Genomic DNA, 16,126 nt, shown 5'->3' on the forward strand with positions numbered 1-16,126 from the left:
AGCAATTACCCAAGTTAATGTGTGAAGTTGCCCAGGAAACAAAAACACTGGACACAAACCCAAAATGTGTCCCGTGGGTTGAGTTGACTTAAAAGAGAAGAGTGTGTTCAATTTTCTGATCTCCCACAGGCAAAACTCATCCAAGCAAGTTGACTTCATTGCTTCCATGTGTGCTTCTGGGATGTAGCTGGAGGAAATTCCTTCCAGCTTTGGGTTCCCGCCATAATTTATTAGATGCTAGGTTCAGTGACTGTACAGTCACTAATTTGTTACAGTAAAGCATCTGTGTGGAGCTATTCCAATCAAAGGTAATGGCTGGAAATTGGAAAAACAACCCTTTGCAGGTTTAATGAGAGCCTAATCTTGAAAGGGAGCTCTACAGTTCAACACCTCCCAACTGGGGGTCTCTTGCATCAGAAAATTAAGGAGATACCTCCTACGCAAAATCACAAATCAGCAGAAGTTACTTTAAACAGGTTGAGGGTGATACTATTATTTTCCCTGTGATTTAAAATGGGATAATTATAATTCTAGACTTTTAATCCAGGTGGAGTTGACAAAAATACTCCGGATACATTTTGTGTCAAGACAGACACTATGCTAGGAAAACAGTTCACAGGATTTAATGAATGGGAAAATTATGTTATGTAAAGAATTTTTTCTCCCCACTTTCATTACAATTAATTCCCAAGTGAAACCTATTCTTAAAAGAATGTAACAACACACACAAACACACAGACACAAATGCTTCTGCTATTAGTGTTAACAAGAAGTTGTTAATGCAGCAAAACACTGGAGTCCAACACATAAATCTTCGCAGCAGATGACTTGTTTAGCCTCTGCATTTAATGGAAGTGATCTAATGTGGAACCATTGATTTCAACTAGAGCAATTTAATAGTCTTCAGCTGTACTAATAGAAATTGTGATGTTCATGGAAGGAAGACAGTCTGTACGGAAGTACAGACAGAGCTGGATAACAGATGAGGCTGGGCTGGTGGACATGAGGGAATAGCACTGATTTATAAAAGGTTGGAAAGCAACTCTTTTGATTGGGAACAAAAAAACCTCAAAATGCTATTAAAACTGAATCTGGATCTGTACTATCAAACCCACCCAACGAAAGAATCTAACCAAGATTAAAAAAAGATGCTTCAGAGATACTGCATACATGGAACACAAGAACAGGAAATGACTAAAGGGTCGTTTGAGTCTGCTCGGTCATTCAAAATTACATGGCTAATATTCTATGTCAACTCCACCTCACTTAAAAGATGGTATTGCATTCCCATATGGCTGGATTACCTGAGGAGAGGCAATCTCATGCAGACTGCCCCTCTGCCCTTTTCTTATGAAAGAACAGAGCTCCACATTTCTGATAGGAGATTTTGATCAGGACTACTTCATATTTTCCATTCTCTCTTGCTGCAGAGCTGTCAGGGAATGCAAACCGAGAAGGGGTGGAGGTTTGGGGGTTTGGGGGGTGGAAATTACTGGATTCTGTGGAAAGACAGGAACGTGAAGGGTCTGGGGGGACATGTAGTTGTGAGAGCTAAGTATGGCATCAGATGAATAGTTACTTGGGAGTTAGACTTTGCAGTTATTAGTCTAACTTTTCTTGAGTAACTATTTACTTCATTCCATCAGAACTTTAAACGGATCGTTTGGAGGATTCCATACATAGGGTAATTGCCCAGGATAATTAACTTCCCAGGCAATTCCTGGAGAGTCTGGTATGATGAACATTTCACAGGGTCTCCACATGCAAGTCTCAATAAATGTGGAGCTGGAAAAGCAAAGCAGGTCAGATAGCAGCTGAGGAGCAGGAAAGTCAACATTTCAGTCCAAATGCTGTCTGACTTGCTGTGCTTTTCCGACTCCACATTTATTGACTCTAGCTTCCAGCTTCTGCAGTCTTTACTGTCTCCAGGTCTCCATGTGCAACTCTACTCTAAACTGGAATAACAACTGGCCATTGGAAAATATGGGCCACGGTCATAACAAGTTTAAACGTAACAAATGTAACATAGAAATCAATGTTAAATCAGGCTCCTTGTGGCATTTCTCTTCATGGGATTTTAGCAAATTATCTCATTCACTTGACCAAAGCCATCTTCCCACAAAACAGGTGAAGATTTCACTTTTAAGGAAATAAGACAATAAAACCATAAGACATAGGAGCTGAAGTTAGGCCGTTCGGCCCATTGAGTCTGCTCCACCATTCAATCATGGCGGATGAATTTCTCAACCCCGATCTCCCACTTTCTCCCCATAATCCCTGATCCCCTTGACAGTCAAGAATCTATCTATCTATCTCTGTCTTAAATATACTCAATGACTTGGCCTCCATAGCCCAAGGACAGCTTTGTGAGACTCTCTTTTGACACTGACACACTCAGGCCACAATATCCCCCACAAATTACTCAATCACAAGGCCACAGATAGTAAGAACTGCCGATGCTGGAGTCAGAGATAACATAGTGTGGAGCTGGAGGAACACAGCAGGCCAGGCACCATCAGAGGAGCAGGAAAGTTTACGTTTCGGGTCAGGGCCCTTCTTCAGAAGTGGGGAGTGGGAAGGAAGCTCAGAAATAAATAGAGAGAGGAGGGATGGGGCAGGGGAAGGTAGGTGGGATGGTGATAGGTGAGTGCAGGTAGGCAGTGGTGGGGATTGGTCAGTGGGATGGGTGGGGCAGATAGTTGGGAGACAAGATGGACAGGTTGTGTCAAGGAGGCGGGGATGAGAGGGAGGGTTGGTCATGGGATGAGGAGATTTTGAAATTGGTAAAATCCACATTTAGGCCATTGGGCTGTAGTCTCCCGAGGTGCTGCTCCTCCAGTTTGCGAGTGGCGTCATTGTGACACTGGAGGAGGCCCAGAATGGACATGTCACCCAGGGAGTGGGAGAGGGAGTTGAAATGGTTCACGACCGGAAGGTGTTGTCGTTTGTCACGAACAGAGCGTAGGTGCTCTACAAAGCGGTCTCCGAGCCTCTGCTTGGTCTCACTGATGTAGAGGAGACCACATCAAGAGCAGCGGATGCAATAGACCACATTGACGGATGTGCAGGTGAACCATGCAAGGTTGTGGAAGGTTTATTTGGTGCCTTGAATGGAGGTGAGGGGGGAGGTGTAGGGGCATGTATAGCACTTCCTGTGGTTGCAGGGAAAGGTGCCAGGGGTGGTGGGACTAGTGGGGAGTGTGGAGCAGATGAGGGAGTCGCAGAGAGCGCAGTCCCTACAAATGGCAGATAGGGATGGGTTACTTCCATATTCAAAGTATCATTCTCCACCACTTCTGCCACATACAATCCGACCCCACAGCCAAAGATATATTTCCCTCCCCAGCCTTTCCCTGCAAACGCAGGAAGTGCTAGACATGCCCCTACACCTCCATTCAAAGAACCAAACAAACCTTTCACATCAGACAGGGGTTCACCTGCACATTCATCAATGTGGTCTACTGCATCCGCTGCTCTCGATGTGGCCTCCTCTACATCGGTGTGTCCAAGCAGAGGCTGGGAGACTACTTTGTACAGCACCTGCGCTCTGTTTGCGACAAACAACACCTTCCAGTTGCAAACCATTTCAACTCCCCCTCTAACTCCCTGGGTGACATGTTCATCGTGGACCTTCTCCAATGTCACAATGACGCCACCCGGAAACTGGAGGAGCAGCACCTCATATTCCGCCTCAGGAGCCTACAGCCCAATGGCCTAAATGTGGATTTTACCAATTTCAAAATCTCCCAACCCTCCTCTCATCCCCTCCTTCTTGACCTGACACAACCTGTCCATCTTCACTCCCACCTATCAGCTCCTGCCACCTCACAGACCAAGCCCTACCACTGCCTACCTGCATTCACCTATCACCATCCCACCTACCTTCCACAGCCCCACTCCTCCTCTCTCTATTTATTTCCGAGCTCCCTTCCCCCTTCCCCATTTCTGAAGAAGGGTCCTGACCCGAAACGTCAACTTTCCTGCTCCCCTGATGCTGCCTGGCCTGCTGTGATCCTCCAGCTCCACACTGTGTTATAATCACAAGGCCAGCACTTTGTCTCATATTAATCCGCAATATTGTTGTAGCCATGCCAAAATTCTTTGAACTGCTGATGGTGCATTCTCATCAGTTGCAGCCTTGAGTTGGGTGTGGATATAGTGTAGGCGGTAAGTCTTATTTTGCTCCATTACTGAATTGCATCTTTGCTCAATGACTCATGGAATGAATCAATGAGGTCGTGTTGGGTGGTAGATAATGCACCTGAGAAATTATCAAGGTTAAAGACATGGGCAGCTATCCAAGGTTGGTAATCTTTTGAAGGTGAAATTTTCTTTAGCACAAAATGCTCTTCAGCCAGGAGTGGCATGCAGAGGGAACCACTGTTGAAGGAATACTTTCCTCCTCCATGCTCTGTTATTTGAATGTCAAATGCTGTGCTGATGTTCATGGGAATAACCTGTCAATGCCTGCCCCTTCTCTGAATGGTAAACCATTAAGCGTTTAACTTAATAGCCATTGCAATCCAGGATCAGAATCTTTGGCAACTTTAAATCTTGGCACCATTTTATAATGCACGTTCACTATGACAGACAATTGCAGAAAAGCCCTGTCTGATCACTGAGAAGAAAGTTGCTTCACTGAGTAACCTCTTTCGTTGACTCTGGGTGATTCATTCAACAAGGCAAGGAATTTATTAGCTGCTTTTTGGAATTTATTAGCTGCTTTTGCATCACCATGAGTTGCTTCAGTGGACATTCAGAACTTGAGATAGGAAATGCCCCTTGAAATGCTCGAATCATCCACGACTGGCTGTGAAGCTTCCCGGCCCAGGGCTCATTCTGCAAGTCTGCAGACAAGCTTCTGGATCTTTACTGGATGACCAGAATAAAAAGATACCTGGTCCTGGTCTTCAAGTCCAGAATGTCAAGAATCCTTCCATGTTCTTAGAGTTGTAGAGTCATACAGCTGTACAGCATGGAAACAGATCCTTTGGTCCAACTTGTCCATGCCGACCAGATATCCTAAATAAATCTTGTCTCATTTGCCAGCAATTGGCCCATATCCCTCCAAACATGTAGCCATCCAGATAACTTTTATATATTGTAATTGTATCAGCCTCCATCACGTCCTCTGGCAGCTCATTTCATACATGCACCACCCTCTGCCCCTTAGATCCCTTTTAAATCTTTCCTCTCTCACCTTAAACCTATGCCCTCTAATTTTGGACTGACCCACCCTGGGGACAAAGACCTTGGCTATTCACCCTGTCTTCATTAAGCTGCTTTCAATCCATCGCACCCTGAAAGCACACACAGGTGAAACTTTGCACTTTGATTTTATTAATGGTATCACTCATCGTTCTTACTCTTGTAAGTGATAGAACTCAGTGTTCTGACAGCATTAGCTCCATCATCGAGATGTTTTAATACATCCAATTTTGTGGCTGGGCTCATAGTGAGCCTACGCCAAAAACAACAAGAAAAACTATTACCACTTGATGGACATCTGGGCCTCTTGTTTACTCTCAGTCTCTCCTTTTCAAACATGTCTTTCATGCATCTCTCTCTCTTGCTCTCTAACTCTTTGCCCTTTTTAATTCAGTCTCTCATCTCTCACTTCTGTCCCTCTCTATCTTTTTGAACTTTGTCTTGCCCTCACCAGCTATAACTAAATATGATGGGAACTTCTTTTAGTTGGGAAAATATATCCGGAACAAAATGGGGTATTACTGCATTTATGTTTTTAAGGGTACGCTTTACAAATCTTTGCGTTTTAAAAAGTTTTAGCAACTATTTGCTCCCTTTTTTTGTGCTAATTTTCTTAACTGTGTATCTAACGTCTAAGAGCAAAGGTGCCACTTCCATAGCAAAGGGGAAAATTTGGCCTGTATGTGGGTAGGTGGCAGGTCCAAGCTCACAATTGGTACAATGTTAGGAAGCTCATAACAATCCTCTGACTTCCCGATTTGACCTGAACACATTTGTTTAAATGCAGAAAATCCCTGTGGGATTGGTAGGTCTGAGATTTAAATATGTTATATTTCAATTGACGGCATCTATAACCCTGGTTCCTGCCCAACCATTTCTGCACTTTTTTCCTGACCTTCCTCTCTAGGTAGGAAAGAACGTCCTCCCAGGACAGCCCACTGTTGCCAGGCCCCTCTACTTTCCCACTGTCTATGATCTCCAACCCTCCAGATACTGAAACCAAGGAGGGTGACCCTGAGTCTGAGCAGGATGCCCTCATCATGCTTGAGCCCTCTGACCAGAAATGTCCCAAATCTTCCAGGCCAATGGATGAGGCATTGCTCATTTCTGAGAAGCATTGTGGATAGCAAACAGATCTCCAACATCCTTCAACCCTTAACACTCTTGAGTGCAGGCAGGACCTAGCCCTTTAGTGAGGAGATCATTGAGCCTAAAGCTACTGTGAAGGCCTCATCTCCTTATGGTCACCTTGTGTGTGTGATGACACCATCATTTAGGAGTGTACGTTTCTCTGGAGGTTAATCTAGTTATGTGTCTTACAAGGGACTCTGTACTGACTTAAGGGTTAATGATATCCAATGCTCAATCAACATCCAAACTCTGCCTCATAACACATTGTTCTGGTGGGAAAAAATGTTTTAAGTGCACGCTCTGTCACTTTAGATGTTGGAAGTAAAGTTCACTTGAACTTTATACTGCCCAAACTGATTCCATATCTTGAATTTTTAAATTAAGGTAACACTAATGTCATTCTTAACAAATCCACTAACTTTTAAAGTGTCAAATAACCATAAATATTCAGTTTCCAGCCTTTGTCACCTTGCAGCCATGTCTCTGTAACGGCTATTACGTCATGCACATTTATTTCTATTTGTGCGGACAACTCACCAGTTTTGTTATGAATACCATGTATATTTAGATTTACTATTCTTGCAAACTCTGTTCTCACCTCCTGCCTCACTCTTTTAGATACCCTGTCATTTCCCGTCATGTTCTGATTATCATTAGCTGTGTTTGATCCATTGCCTCATAGTTTCCTTTCAGTTTACCACATCTACCCTCATGTCTTAGCTTAACAAGGATCCTGCCAGGGTTGGAGGGTTTGAGCTGTAGGGAGAGGCTGAATAGGCTGGGGCTATTTTCCCTGGAGTGTCATAGGCTGAATGGTGACCTTATAGAGGTTTATAAAATCATGAAGGGCATGGATAGGGTAAACAGACAGGGTGGGCGAGCCTAAAACTAGAGGGCACAGGTTTAAAGTGAGGGGGAAAAGATTTAAAATGGATCTAAGGGACAACTTTCTCACGAAGAGGGTGGTGCGAGTATGGAATGAGCTGCCAGAGGAGGTGGTGGAGGCTGGTACAGTTACAACAGTTAAAAGGCACTTGATTGGGTATATGAATAGGAAGGGTTTAGAGGGATTTGGGCCTAATACTGGTGAATGGCACTAGATTTATTTAGGATATCTGGTCAACATGGGTGAGTTGGACTGAAGGATCTGTTTCCGTGCTGTACATCTCTATGACTCAATGACCAACCCAACCACCAGTACTATTTACAGCAAATTCTGTGCTATCTTGAATACTAGTTATACAACACACAAAAACATAGTCCCAACAGAATTTAGGTGAAGGCCATCCTAGTGGTGCAGCTCTCACTTTTCCAAGTGCAGATGTCAAATTCCCAAGAATTGAAACCCACCCAGATCAGTCTTTCAGCCACACATTCAACTCCATTATCTTAGTTAGCCTATGGCAATTTTCTCATGGTTCAAGTAGTAATCCTTTGTCTTGTAATTTTGTTTGTAACTAAGCCCCCAGGTACGCGTGCACCTCAAAGAGAATCTCCTTCCTGATCTTTGCTGTGTTACTTGGTAGCCACATGGGTGACTACAACTGGACACCCTCCCTCTCACTTTGAATTCCTCTCTAACCCTGAGCAGATGTTCTGAACTCTGACACCAATAGGAGGCTGTGTGTGTGTGCGCATGTGTGTATATGTGCATGCGTATGTGTGTATAAACGTATGTGTGTGTGCGCATGTGTGTATATGTGCATGTCTACGTGTATGCATATGTCTGTGTATGTGAGTGCCTCTCTGTATGTGCGCATGTGTGCATGTGTGTGCGCGCGCATGTGTGTGTGCATATTTGTGTGTGTGTAAACTCTGCTGAGTCTCTCCAGCTACAATACCTTCCCTCTCCGCCCCCAGCCAAAGATCCATTCATCTGAAAGCCACATGTGACTCATCTTTCACTCTCATCTTCCCATTTTTCACAAGGCTTTGGCACACAGCAGGCAATAATGAGAATGGTTCACAGACATTGCAATTAAATGTGACAGTGTAATGTAATGCTAAGCATCCTCTTGCAACCACAGATTCTTTTTCTCACTTTTCTTCTTACTCCTACGTGGTGTAACCCTGTGGCTTTAGCAAAGCTAGAGGCACACTACTTATGTCCCTGCTCAGACATCCTTACAGAAAAGGAGGGAACAGTTCATCCTGCAAAGGGATAGAATCACCATGGGCTATGACAGCAATACAAGGGCAAGGAATGGTAATGCTTTGAACAAAGGCCCTACTTCATTGACCCTACCTATAGCTTCCTTTCCAGGGCATTTTTGCATTGTCATGTTAACCAAGAGCTGGAGTGCAGGGAAGTACAAGGTTGTGTACCTATGTGTGGTGCTGACTGACCAACAATGAGACTATTTTCATACAGCATTGAACAGTACAGCACAGGAACAGGCCCTTTGGCCCACAGTGTTGTGCCAAACATGACACCAAATTAAACTAATCCTTTCTGCCTGCGCTTGGTCCATATCCCTCCATTCCTTGCATATTCATGTGCTTATCTAAAAGTCCCTTAAATGCCTCTATCGTATCTGCCCCCACTACCGTCCCTGGCAGCACGTTCCAGACTCCTACCTCTCTCTATGTAAAAAAAACTTGCCCCTCGCATCTCCTTTGAACGTTTCCCCCTCTCACTTTAAATGCATGTCCCCTGGTTTTAGACATTTCAACTCTGGGAAAAAGATTCTGACCATCAACCCTATCTATGCATCTCATAATTTTGTAGACTTCTATCAAGTTACCCCTCAGCCTCTACTGCTCTAGAGAAAACAACCCAAGTTTTTCTAGCCTCTCCTTATAGATCATATCCTCTAATCCAGGCAGCATCCTGGTAAACCTCTTCTGTACCCTCTCCAAAGCCCTCACATCCTTCCATTAATGTGGCGACCAGAACTGAGCACAATACTCTTAAGTGTGGCCTAACCAAACTCTTATAAAGCTGCAACATGACATCCTGACTCTTGTACTCAATTCCCCGACCAATAAAGGCAAGCATGCCATACGCCTTCTGTAACACCTGATCTACTTGTGTGGCCACTTTAAGGGAGCTATGGACTTGAATCCCAAGATCCCTCCGTACATCAATGATGTTCAGGGTCCTGCCATTAACTATACACTTTTCCTTAACATTTGATCTTCCAAAGTACAGCACCTCACACTTGTCTGGATTAAACTCCATCTGCTATTTCTCCAATTCATATCTGCAACTGATCTTTATCCCGTGTATCCTTTGACAACCTTCTACACTTTCCACAACTCAACCGATCTTTGTACTGTCTGTGAACTTACTAACTCACCCATCTGCATTTTCACCCAAGTCATTTATATATATCACGAACAGCAGAGGTCCCAGTATGATCCCTGCAGAGCACCACTAGTCACAGACTTCCAGACAAAAAAAAAACCCTTTCACCACTCCCCTCTGCCTTCTATGGGCAAGCAATTCTGAATCCATGCAGCCAGGTCACTGTGGATCCCAAACACCTTAATCTTCCAAATGTGCCTACCATGAGGGATCTTGTCTAATGCCTTACTAAAATCCTTGTAGACAACATCCACTGCTCAACCCTCACCCATCATCGCTGTCACCTCCTCGAAAAATTCAATCAAGTTAGTAAGACATGGCCTGCCCTGCACAAAGCCATGCTAACTGTCCCTAAGTAGGCAATGCACAAGTAATTTGCAAAAGTTGCCAATCTGAGTATGCAGACCATCAGAGATGGCAGAAATGCATTCAGTTGCCTGCCTCATCTGGCCTTCCATGCAGATGGCCAGTCTTGCCATGGATGCAGACACAAGGATGAAGGCCCAAGACAACCTGGCATTCATTTGAGAAATGGGCTCTCCATTTTCTCTCCAGTTGTGCATAATGCCCCTGGAAAGGCTGACACAACCTCCCAGGTTTTCTCCTGCCGCTCCAGAATAGTCCACTTTGTAAAGATTACTATGGTGTGGAGAATTGGGGCAGTACGGTGGCTCAGTGGTTAGCACTGCTGCCTCACAGCACCAGGGGCCCGGGTTCAATTCCACCCTTAGGTGACTGTCTGTGTGGAGTTTGCACATTCTCCCTGAGTCTCTGTGTGTTTTCTCCGGGTGCTCCAGTTTCCTCTCGCAGTTCAAAGATGTGCAGGTTAGGTGGACTGTCCATGCTAAATTGCCCATAGTGTCCAGGGATGTGCAAGCTAGGTGGGTTAGCCGTGGGAAACACAGGATTATAGGGGTAGACTAGGGTGGTTAGAATTGGAAGGATGCCCTTCAGAGGGTCAGTGTGAACTCGATGGGCCAAATGGCCTGCTTCCACACCGTAGGGATTCTTTGAATCCTGTGCTCTTCAACAGGGACACTCCACTGGTGCTCCTGTTCCCAACACATGCTCCTGCTCATTAGTTCCATGTGCCCCATTATGTGTTACATATTATCCCTCTATCTGGGCTGATGGAGAGTGCATATGGTTGGTGATGGGTTTTCAACAGAGGGACTGAGCCAAGAGGAGTCTTTGTCTGCATCACCCAGCCCTCCACAGTCCCTTTTAAATAGCTTAGTCGAAAAACACTGATCTGGGTTGTCATCGTGCTTGCCCACTGCAGAGAGTTCTGATCATTACAATTCAGCCTTCAGATTTTCTTAAGTACTACTTATGAAGGGGTGGCACGATGGCTCAGTGGTTAGCTGGCTGCCTCACGTTGCCAGGGACCTGGGTTCAATCCCAGCCTCGGGTGACTGTCTGTGTGGAGTTTACACATTCTCCCCAAGTCTGTGTGGGTTTCTTTCAGACGCTCTGTCTTTCTTCCACAGTGCAAAGATGTGCAGGTTAGGTGGGTTGGCCATGCTAAATTGCCTACAGTGACCAGAGATGCGTACGTTAGGTGGATTAGTCATGGGAATGCAAGGTTACAAGGATGGGGCAGAGGAGGTAGGTCTGGGTGCGATGCTGTTTGGAGGGTCAGTGTGGACTCAATGGGCTGAATGGCCTGCTTCCACACTGTCGGGATTCTATCATTCATGACAGAAACTCAACTGTGCCTTTTGAGCACCAGTAAATTACCTGAGCACTGCTAGATAACCCAAGTAAAATGAAGCAGACGATTTGGCGTTTACACCTAGTGTACTCACTTGCTAACATTTAGGCTTTGAGAACCTGACACAAGCTCTTTGATCTGCCTGCGGGTGAGGGGAATGTCATTCTCCTTCTTAAACAGTACTGTTTGCAGTTTGTGAATTAGATAAAGTTGTCTTGCAACACAGCTGACTGAAAAGTAACCATAAAATCCATGCCGAAACCTTGAATAGGTGATTGAAACCTGATAATGAAACTCAGATAACCTCTGACAATATCAATGTTGACATTTTGTGGCTGCAGTTTTGAGCTTGCCAGTGGAAATCAGCTAATCACAAAACACTTCAAAAACTAACAAACCTGCTGAAAAGCAGCTAACTTCATTGTTGACCTACCAAATAAAAATCTTTGACACACGTGCCCAATCTTCAAATGCTGTTCTGTTCTGCAATGAGTTTTTATCATTGCTCGTGTGTTTGATTAAGATTTTTTAAAAGAAGCTTAGTTAAACTAAGTCAACCCTTCTGCTGGCAGGAGTACATCAATCTCATTTGTGTGTTTAGAACTTTGTAAGATCACATTTCTGCGACAGTAACACATTCTTTTCTCTCTTCCAATCATCTTATTAAATGTCAATTGTACAGTACGACTTTGTTTAATTAAACGACAAGGTAATCCTCTGAAAGGTTCATTGCGTACTTTTAAGATGAGGTATGCCAACATGTATGGCTCGGAAACTGTCAGTTTGTAAAACAATGTAAAACAATCATGCATTTTCAAAAACAGAAGGCCATCCAACCAACTGCACCTGTAGAATGCATCAAAAATTCAACAGTGCCTCATTCTTCAAAGTTCATGCTTGATTATTGGACAATAAATTACCTTCAGAAAAGGTTAACTGCACATGTTGCTTTTCACTGTGCCTCAACACCCAGTCTTTTCACAAGGCATTTACTTGAGCATTACTTTTAACAGAAGTCACTTGTCCTGTAAAGCTTAAGGGAAAACCAATGGGACTTTTTTTTTGCAAAAAAGTGCCAGTTTCCAAGATGGGAAATGATGAGTATTTCACTGGGTACAAATACTGTCCTCTCGTTTATGCAGTAGGTTCTGAAGGTGTAAATTCCAACATCATAATTTTAGCTCAGCCATTATGAGAGAGCAGCAAACCAAAGTCCCTACAGTGCGGAAGCAGGCCATTAGGACTATCAAGTGCACACTGATCCCCTGAAGGGCATCCCACCCAAACCCACCCTATCCCTATCACCCTGTATTTTCCATGGCCGATCCACCTAGCCTGCACAACCCTGGACACTATTGGCCATGCTAAATTGCCCATCGACCTAACCCGCACATCTTTGGACTGTGGGAGAAAACTGGGGCACCGGGAGAAGGAAACCCATGCAGACACAGGAACAATGTGCAAACTGCACACAGACATTCACCCAAGGGTAAAATCCAAACTGGGTCCCTGGTGCTAACCAGTGAACCACAGTGCTTCCCCCACATGTAATAAAACAATGGACATTCTTTACCATATAAGGAGGATGTACTAGGAATTTTGAGGAACTTGAAGATACACAAGTCCCCCGGGCCTGATGGGATTTATCCAAGGATTCTATGGGAAGTGAGGGAAGAGATCGCAGGGCCTTTGGCAATGATCTTTTTGTCCTCACTGTCCACGGGTATAGTGCTGGAAGATTGGAGAGAGGCAAACGTCATTCCCTTGTTCAAAAAAGGGAACAGGGATAACCCCGGAAATTACAGGCCAGTTAGTCTTACATCAGTGGTGGGCAAATTATTGGAAAGGGCTCTGAGAGATAGGATTTATGATCACTTGGAAAGGCACAGTTTGATTCGTGATAGTCAGCATGGATTTGTGAGGGGTAGATCATGCCTCTCAAACCTTATTGAATTCTTTGAAGAGGTGACCAAACACGTGGATGAAGGTAGAGCAGTGGATGTGGTATACGTGGATTTAAGTAAGGCGTTTGATAAGGTTCCCCATGGTAGGCTCATGCAGAAAGTAAGGAGGTATGGGACAGGGGGAAATGTGGCAGATTGGATTCAGAATTGGCTGACCCTTAGAAGACAAAGGGTGGTAGTGGACAGAAAATATTCAACATGGTGCTCAGTTACGAGTGGTGTACTACCAGGATCTGTTCTGGGTCCTCTTCTATTTGTGATTTTTATAAATGATTTGGATGAAGGACTGGAAGGGTGAATTAGCAAGTTCGCGGACGATACGAAGGTGGGTCGCATTGTGGACAATGCGGAGGGCTGTTCTAGGTTACAAAGGGACATTGATAGGATGCAGAGCTGGGCTGAGAAGTGGCAGATGGAGTTTAACCCTGAAAAGTGTGAGGTGATTCATTTTGGAAGGACAAACTTGAAAGCAGAATACAGGGTTAACGGGAAGACTCTTGGCAGTGTGGAGGAGCAGAGGGATCTTGGGGTTCATGTCCACAGTTCCCTGAAAGCTGCCATCCAGGTGGATAGAGTTGTTAAGAAGGCGTATGGTGTGTTAGCTTTCATTAATAGAGGGATTGTGTTCAAGAGCCGTGAAGTTATGCTCCAGCTATACAAAACCCTGGTTCGGACACATCTGGAGTATTGTGTCCAGTTCTGGTCGCCTCATTACAGGAAAGATGTGGAAGCATTGGAAAAGGTGCAGAGGAGATTTACCAGGATGTTGCCTGGAATGGAGGGAAGGTCTTACGAGGAAAGGTTGAGAGAGCTAGGGCTTTTCTCTTTAGAATGACGAGGGATGAGAGGCGACTTGATAGAGGTGTACAAAATGATCAGAGGTATAGATAGAGTGGACAGCCAGAGACATTTTCCTAGGGTGGAGGTAGCTATTACGAGGGGGCATAATTTTACGTGAGTGGAGGTAAATATAGGGGAGATATCAGCGGTAGGTTCTTTACTCAGAGAGTGGTCAGGGCGTGGAATGCATTGCCGGAGAGGGTAGTGGAGTTGGCCTCATTAGGGGCATTTAAGCAGCAATTAGATAGGCATATGGATGATAGTATAAGGTAGGGGTGGAGGTTAGATAGACCTAGGTTTAGGGTAAAAGTTCGGCACAACATCATGGGCCGAAGGGCCTGTACTGTGCTGTACTGTTCTATGTTCTATAAACAGTGGACAGAGCATGATAGTGCTTTAAAAGTGCAATCAAAGCTATTATTTTGTCAGATCATTTTCTTGAGCCTTTATGGATTTATAACAATTTAAAACTGTGTCAGGAATGTCTCAAGCTGCTTTGCTGAATGTTAGAAGACACTTTCCAAGAGATTCTAGCTATTGTTCTTAATTATGGAAAATTGACAGGCATTAAAAATGCAGAATAATGAAATGTTAATGATGATTACAGTTCTTTTCACACTTCAGATTTTAGAAAAAGATTTAAAACAATTAAGTTGTTGGCTATGGCTCAGTTACCTTTTGTGTTAGTGTTGATACTTGCCATTTATATTCATAGCTCTCGACTCATCGAACCTTTTTGCCTGTTCCTCCTTTAGCCACTGAATAGAGGATCGATCATTGACAGGGCTTTATGTTGGGAAAATAAATAAGTTGATATTGAGCTCTCAGACAAAGAATGACAATGGTAGGTGGGGATGCACTATGCATACACTCTCGGGTTTGACCAGTATTGTTGCCCCGAAAGGACATCATTGAGCTGAAGATGGGGACATAAAAAAGGCAATTAAAGATAAAATATTGAAGGGACGATGGCATGTACAGAGGTTGGGAGAAGAGGTCTTTTGTTTTTAAGATTGGAAATGTCCAGAAGCTCTCTTACTGTCACATCCAGTCATGCCATCAAACAGTCCTTCCAGAAATGATGTTTGTGAAAAAGATCATGGCCTACCTGTTCTGGCTTTAGGCCAGGTGGAACCCATGCATACTCTTCCAAAACGCAACCAGAATCATCATCTGATGTTGAACTGCGCTGAAATCCAAAAGTCAGTTTGCTTGCTTTTTGCTCCACTTCTAAAGCCATGATGCCACTGAGGTGAGGTCAGCTGTGATTCAGCATACAATGAGTCTGTGAAGACATAAAGAGTGTGCAAGTTGTAGATTCAATCAGAAAAATACACAAAATTATTTGGATGCAAACAGAAATGATTCAACTGTTAGCAAATGGAGCAGTAGATGAATATATCATGATTTTTATGCGATAATAAATAAATGCATTTACTCTGGAGTTTAACACTAGTGAATCCAAGTATTAAAAATTACATTAAAAATAAACTCCTGCTTATCACAACACCCCTAGAATACTAAGTGTTAAATATCTTTTAGAAACCTTGGGGTAGTAGTCAGTCACATTGTGGAACTCCCTTTGCGATTCTTCTGCTTTGGATTTATTCCTATCTCTTGGACCAAAATTTGTCCATCTCTTGTCTATCATGGAATGGCTCGACATCTATTCCATTCTTCCTTTGTGATCAACCTTGGGAATTTTTTTAATATTAAGGATTGTATATAAAATGCAAGTCATTGTCATCAGCAAACCAAGATTAGTAGAGCATAAACTAATCAGAAATCTATATCAAGCCTATTGGTACTTCAGTATATTGAATCAGAGATAGTAGGAACTGCAGATGCTGGAGAATCCGAGACAACAAGGTGCAGAGCTGGATGAACACAGCAGGCCAAGCAGCATTATAGGAGCAGAAAGGCTGACGTTTCGGGGAAGGGTCTAGGCCCGAAACGTCAGCC

At 43.9% G+C, this 16,126-nt stretch overlaps 1 protein-coding gene across 1 annotated transcript in view; it reads right to left on the reverse strand.

Annotated features, from left to right (window-relative positions):
• Positions 1-16,126, reverse strand: part of prickle1b (prickle homolog 1b) — a 134,113-nt gene that overhangs the window by 22,723 nt on the left and 95,264 nt on the right. The window contains exon 2 of the mRNA XM_048607824.1: positions 15,273-15,449. Within this exon, the coding sequence (XP_048463781.1) occupies positions 15,273-15,404 (132 nt within the window). The 5' untranslated portion in view covers positions 15,405-15,449. The remainder of the gene's footprint in view (positions 1-15,272; positions 15,450-16,126) is intronic.

This window comes from Rhincodon typus, chromosome 18, assembly GCF_021869965.1.
Source record: "Rhincodon typus isolate 14 chromosome 18, sRhiTyp1.1, whole genome shotgun sequence".
NCBI classification, from domain to species: Eukaryota; Metazoa; Chordata; class Chondrichthyes; order Orectolobiformes; family Rhincodontidae; genus Rhincodon; species Rhincodon typus.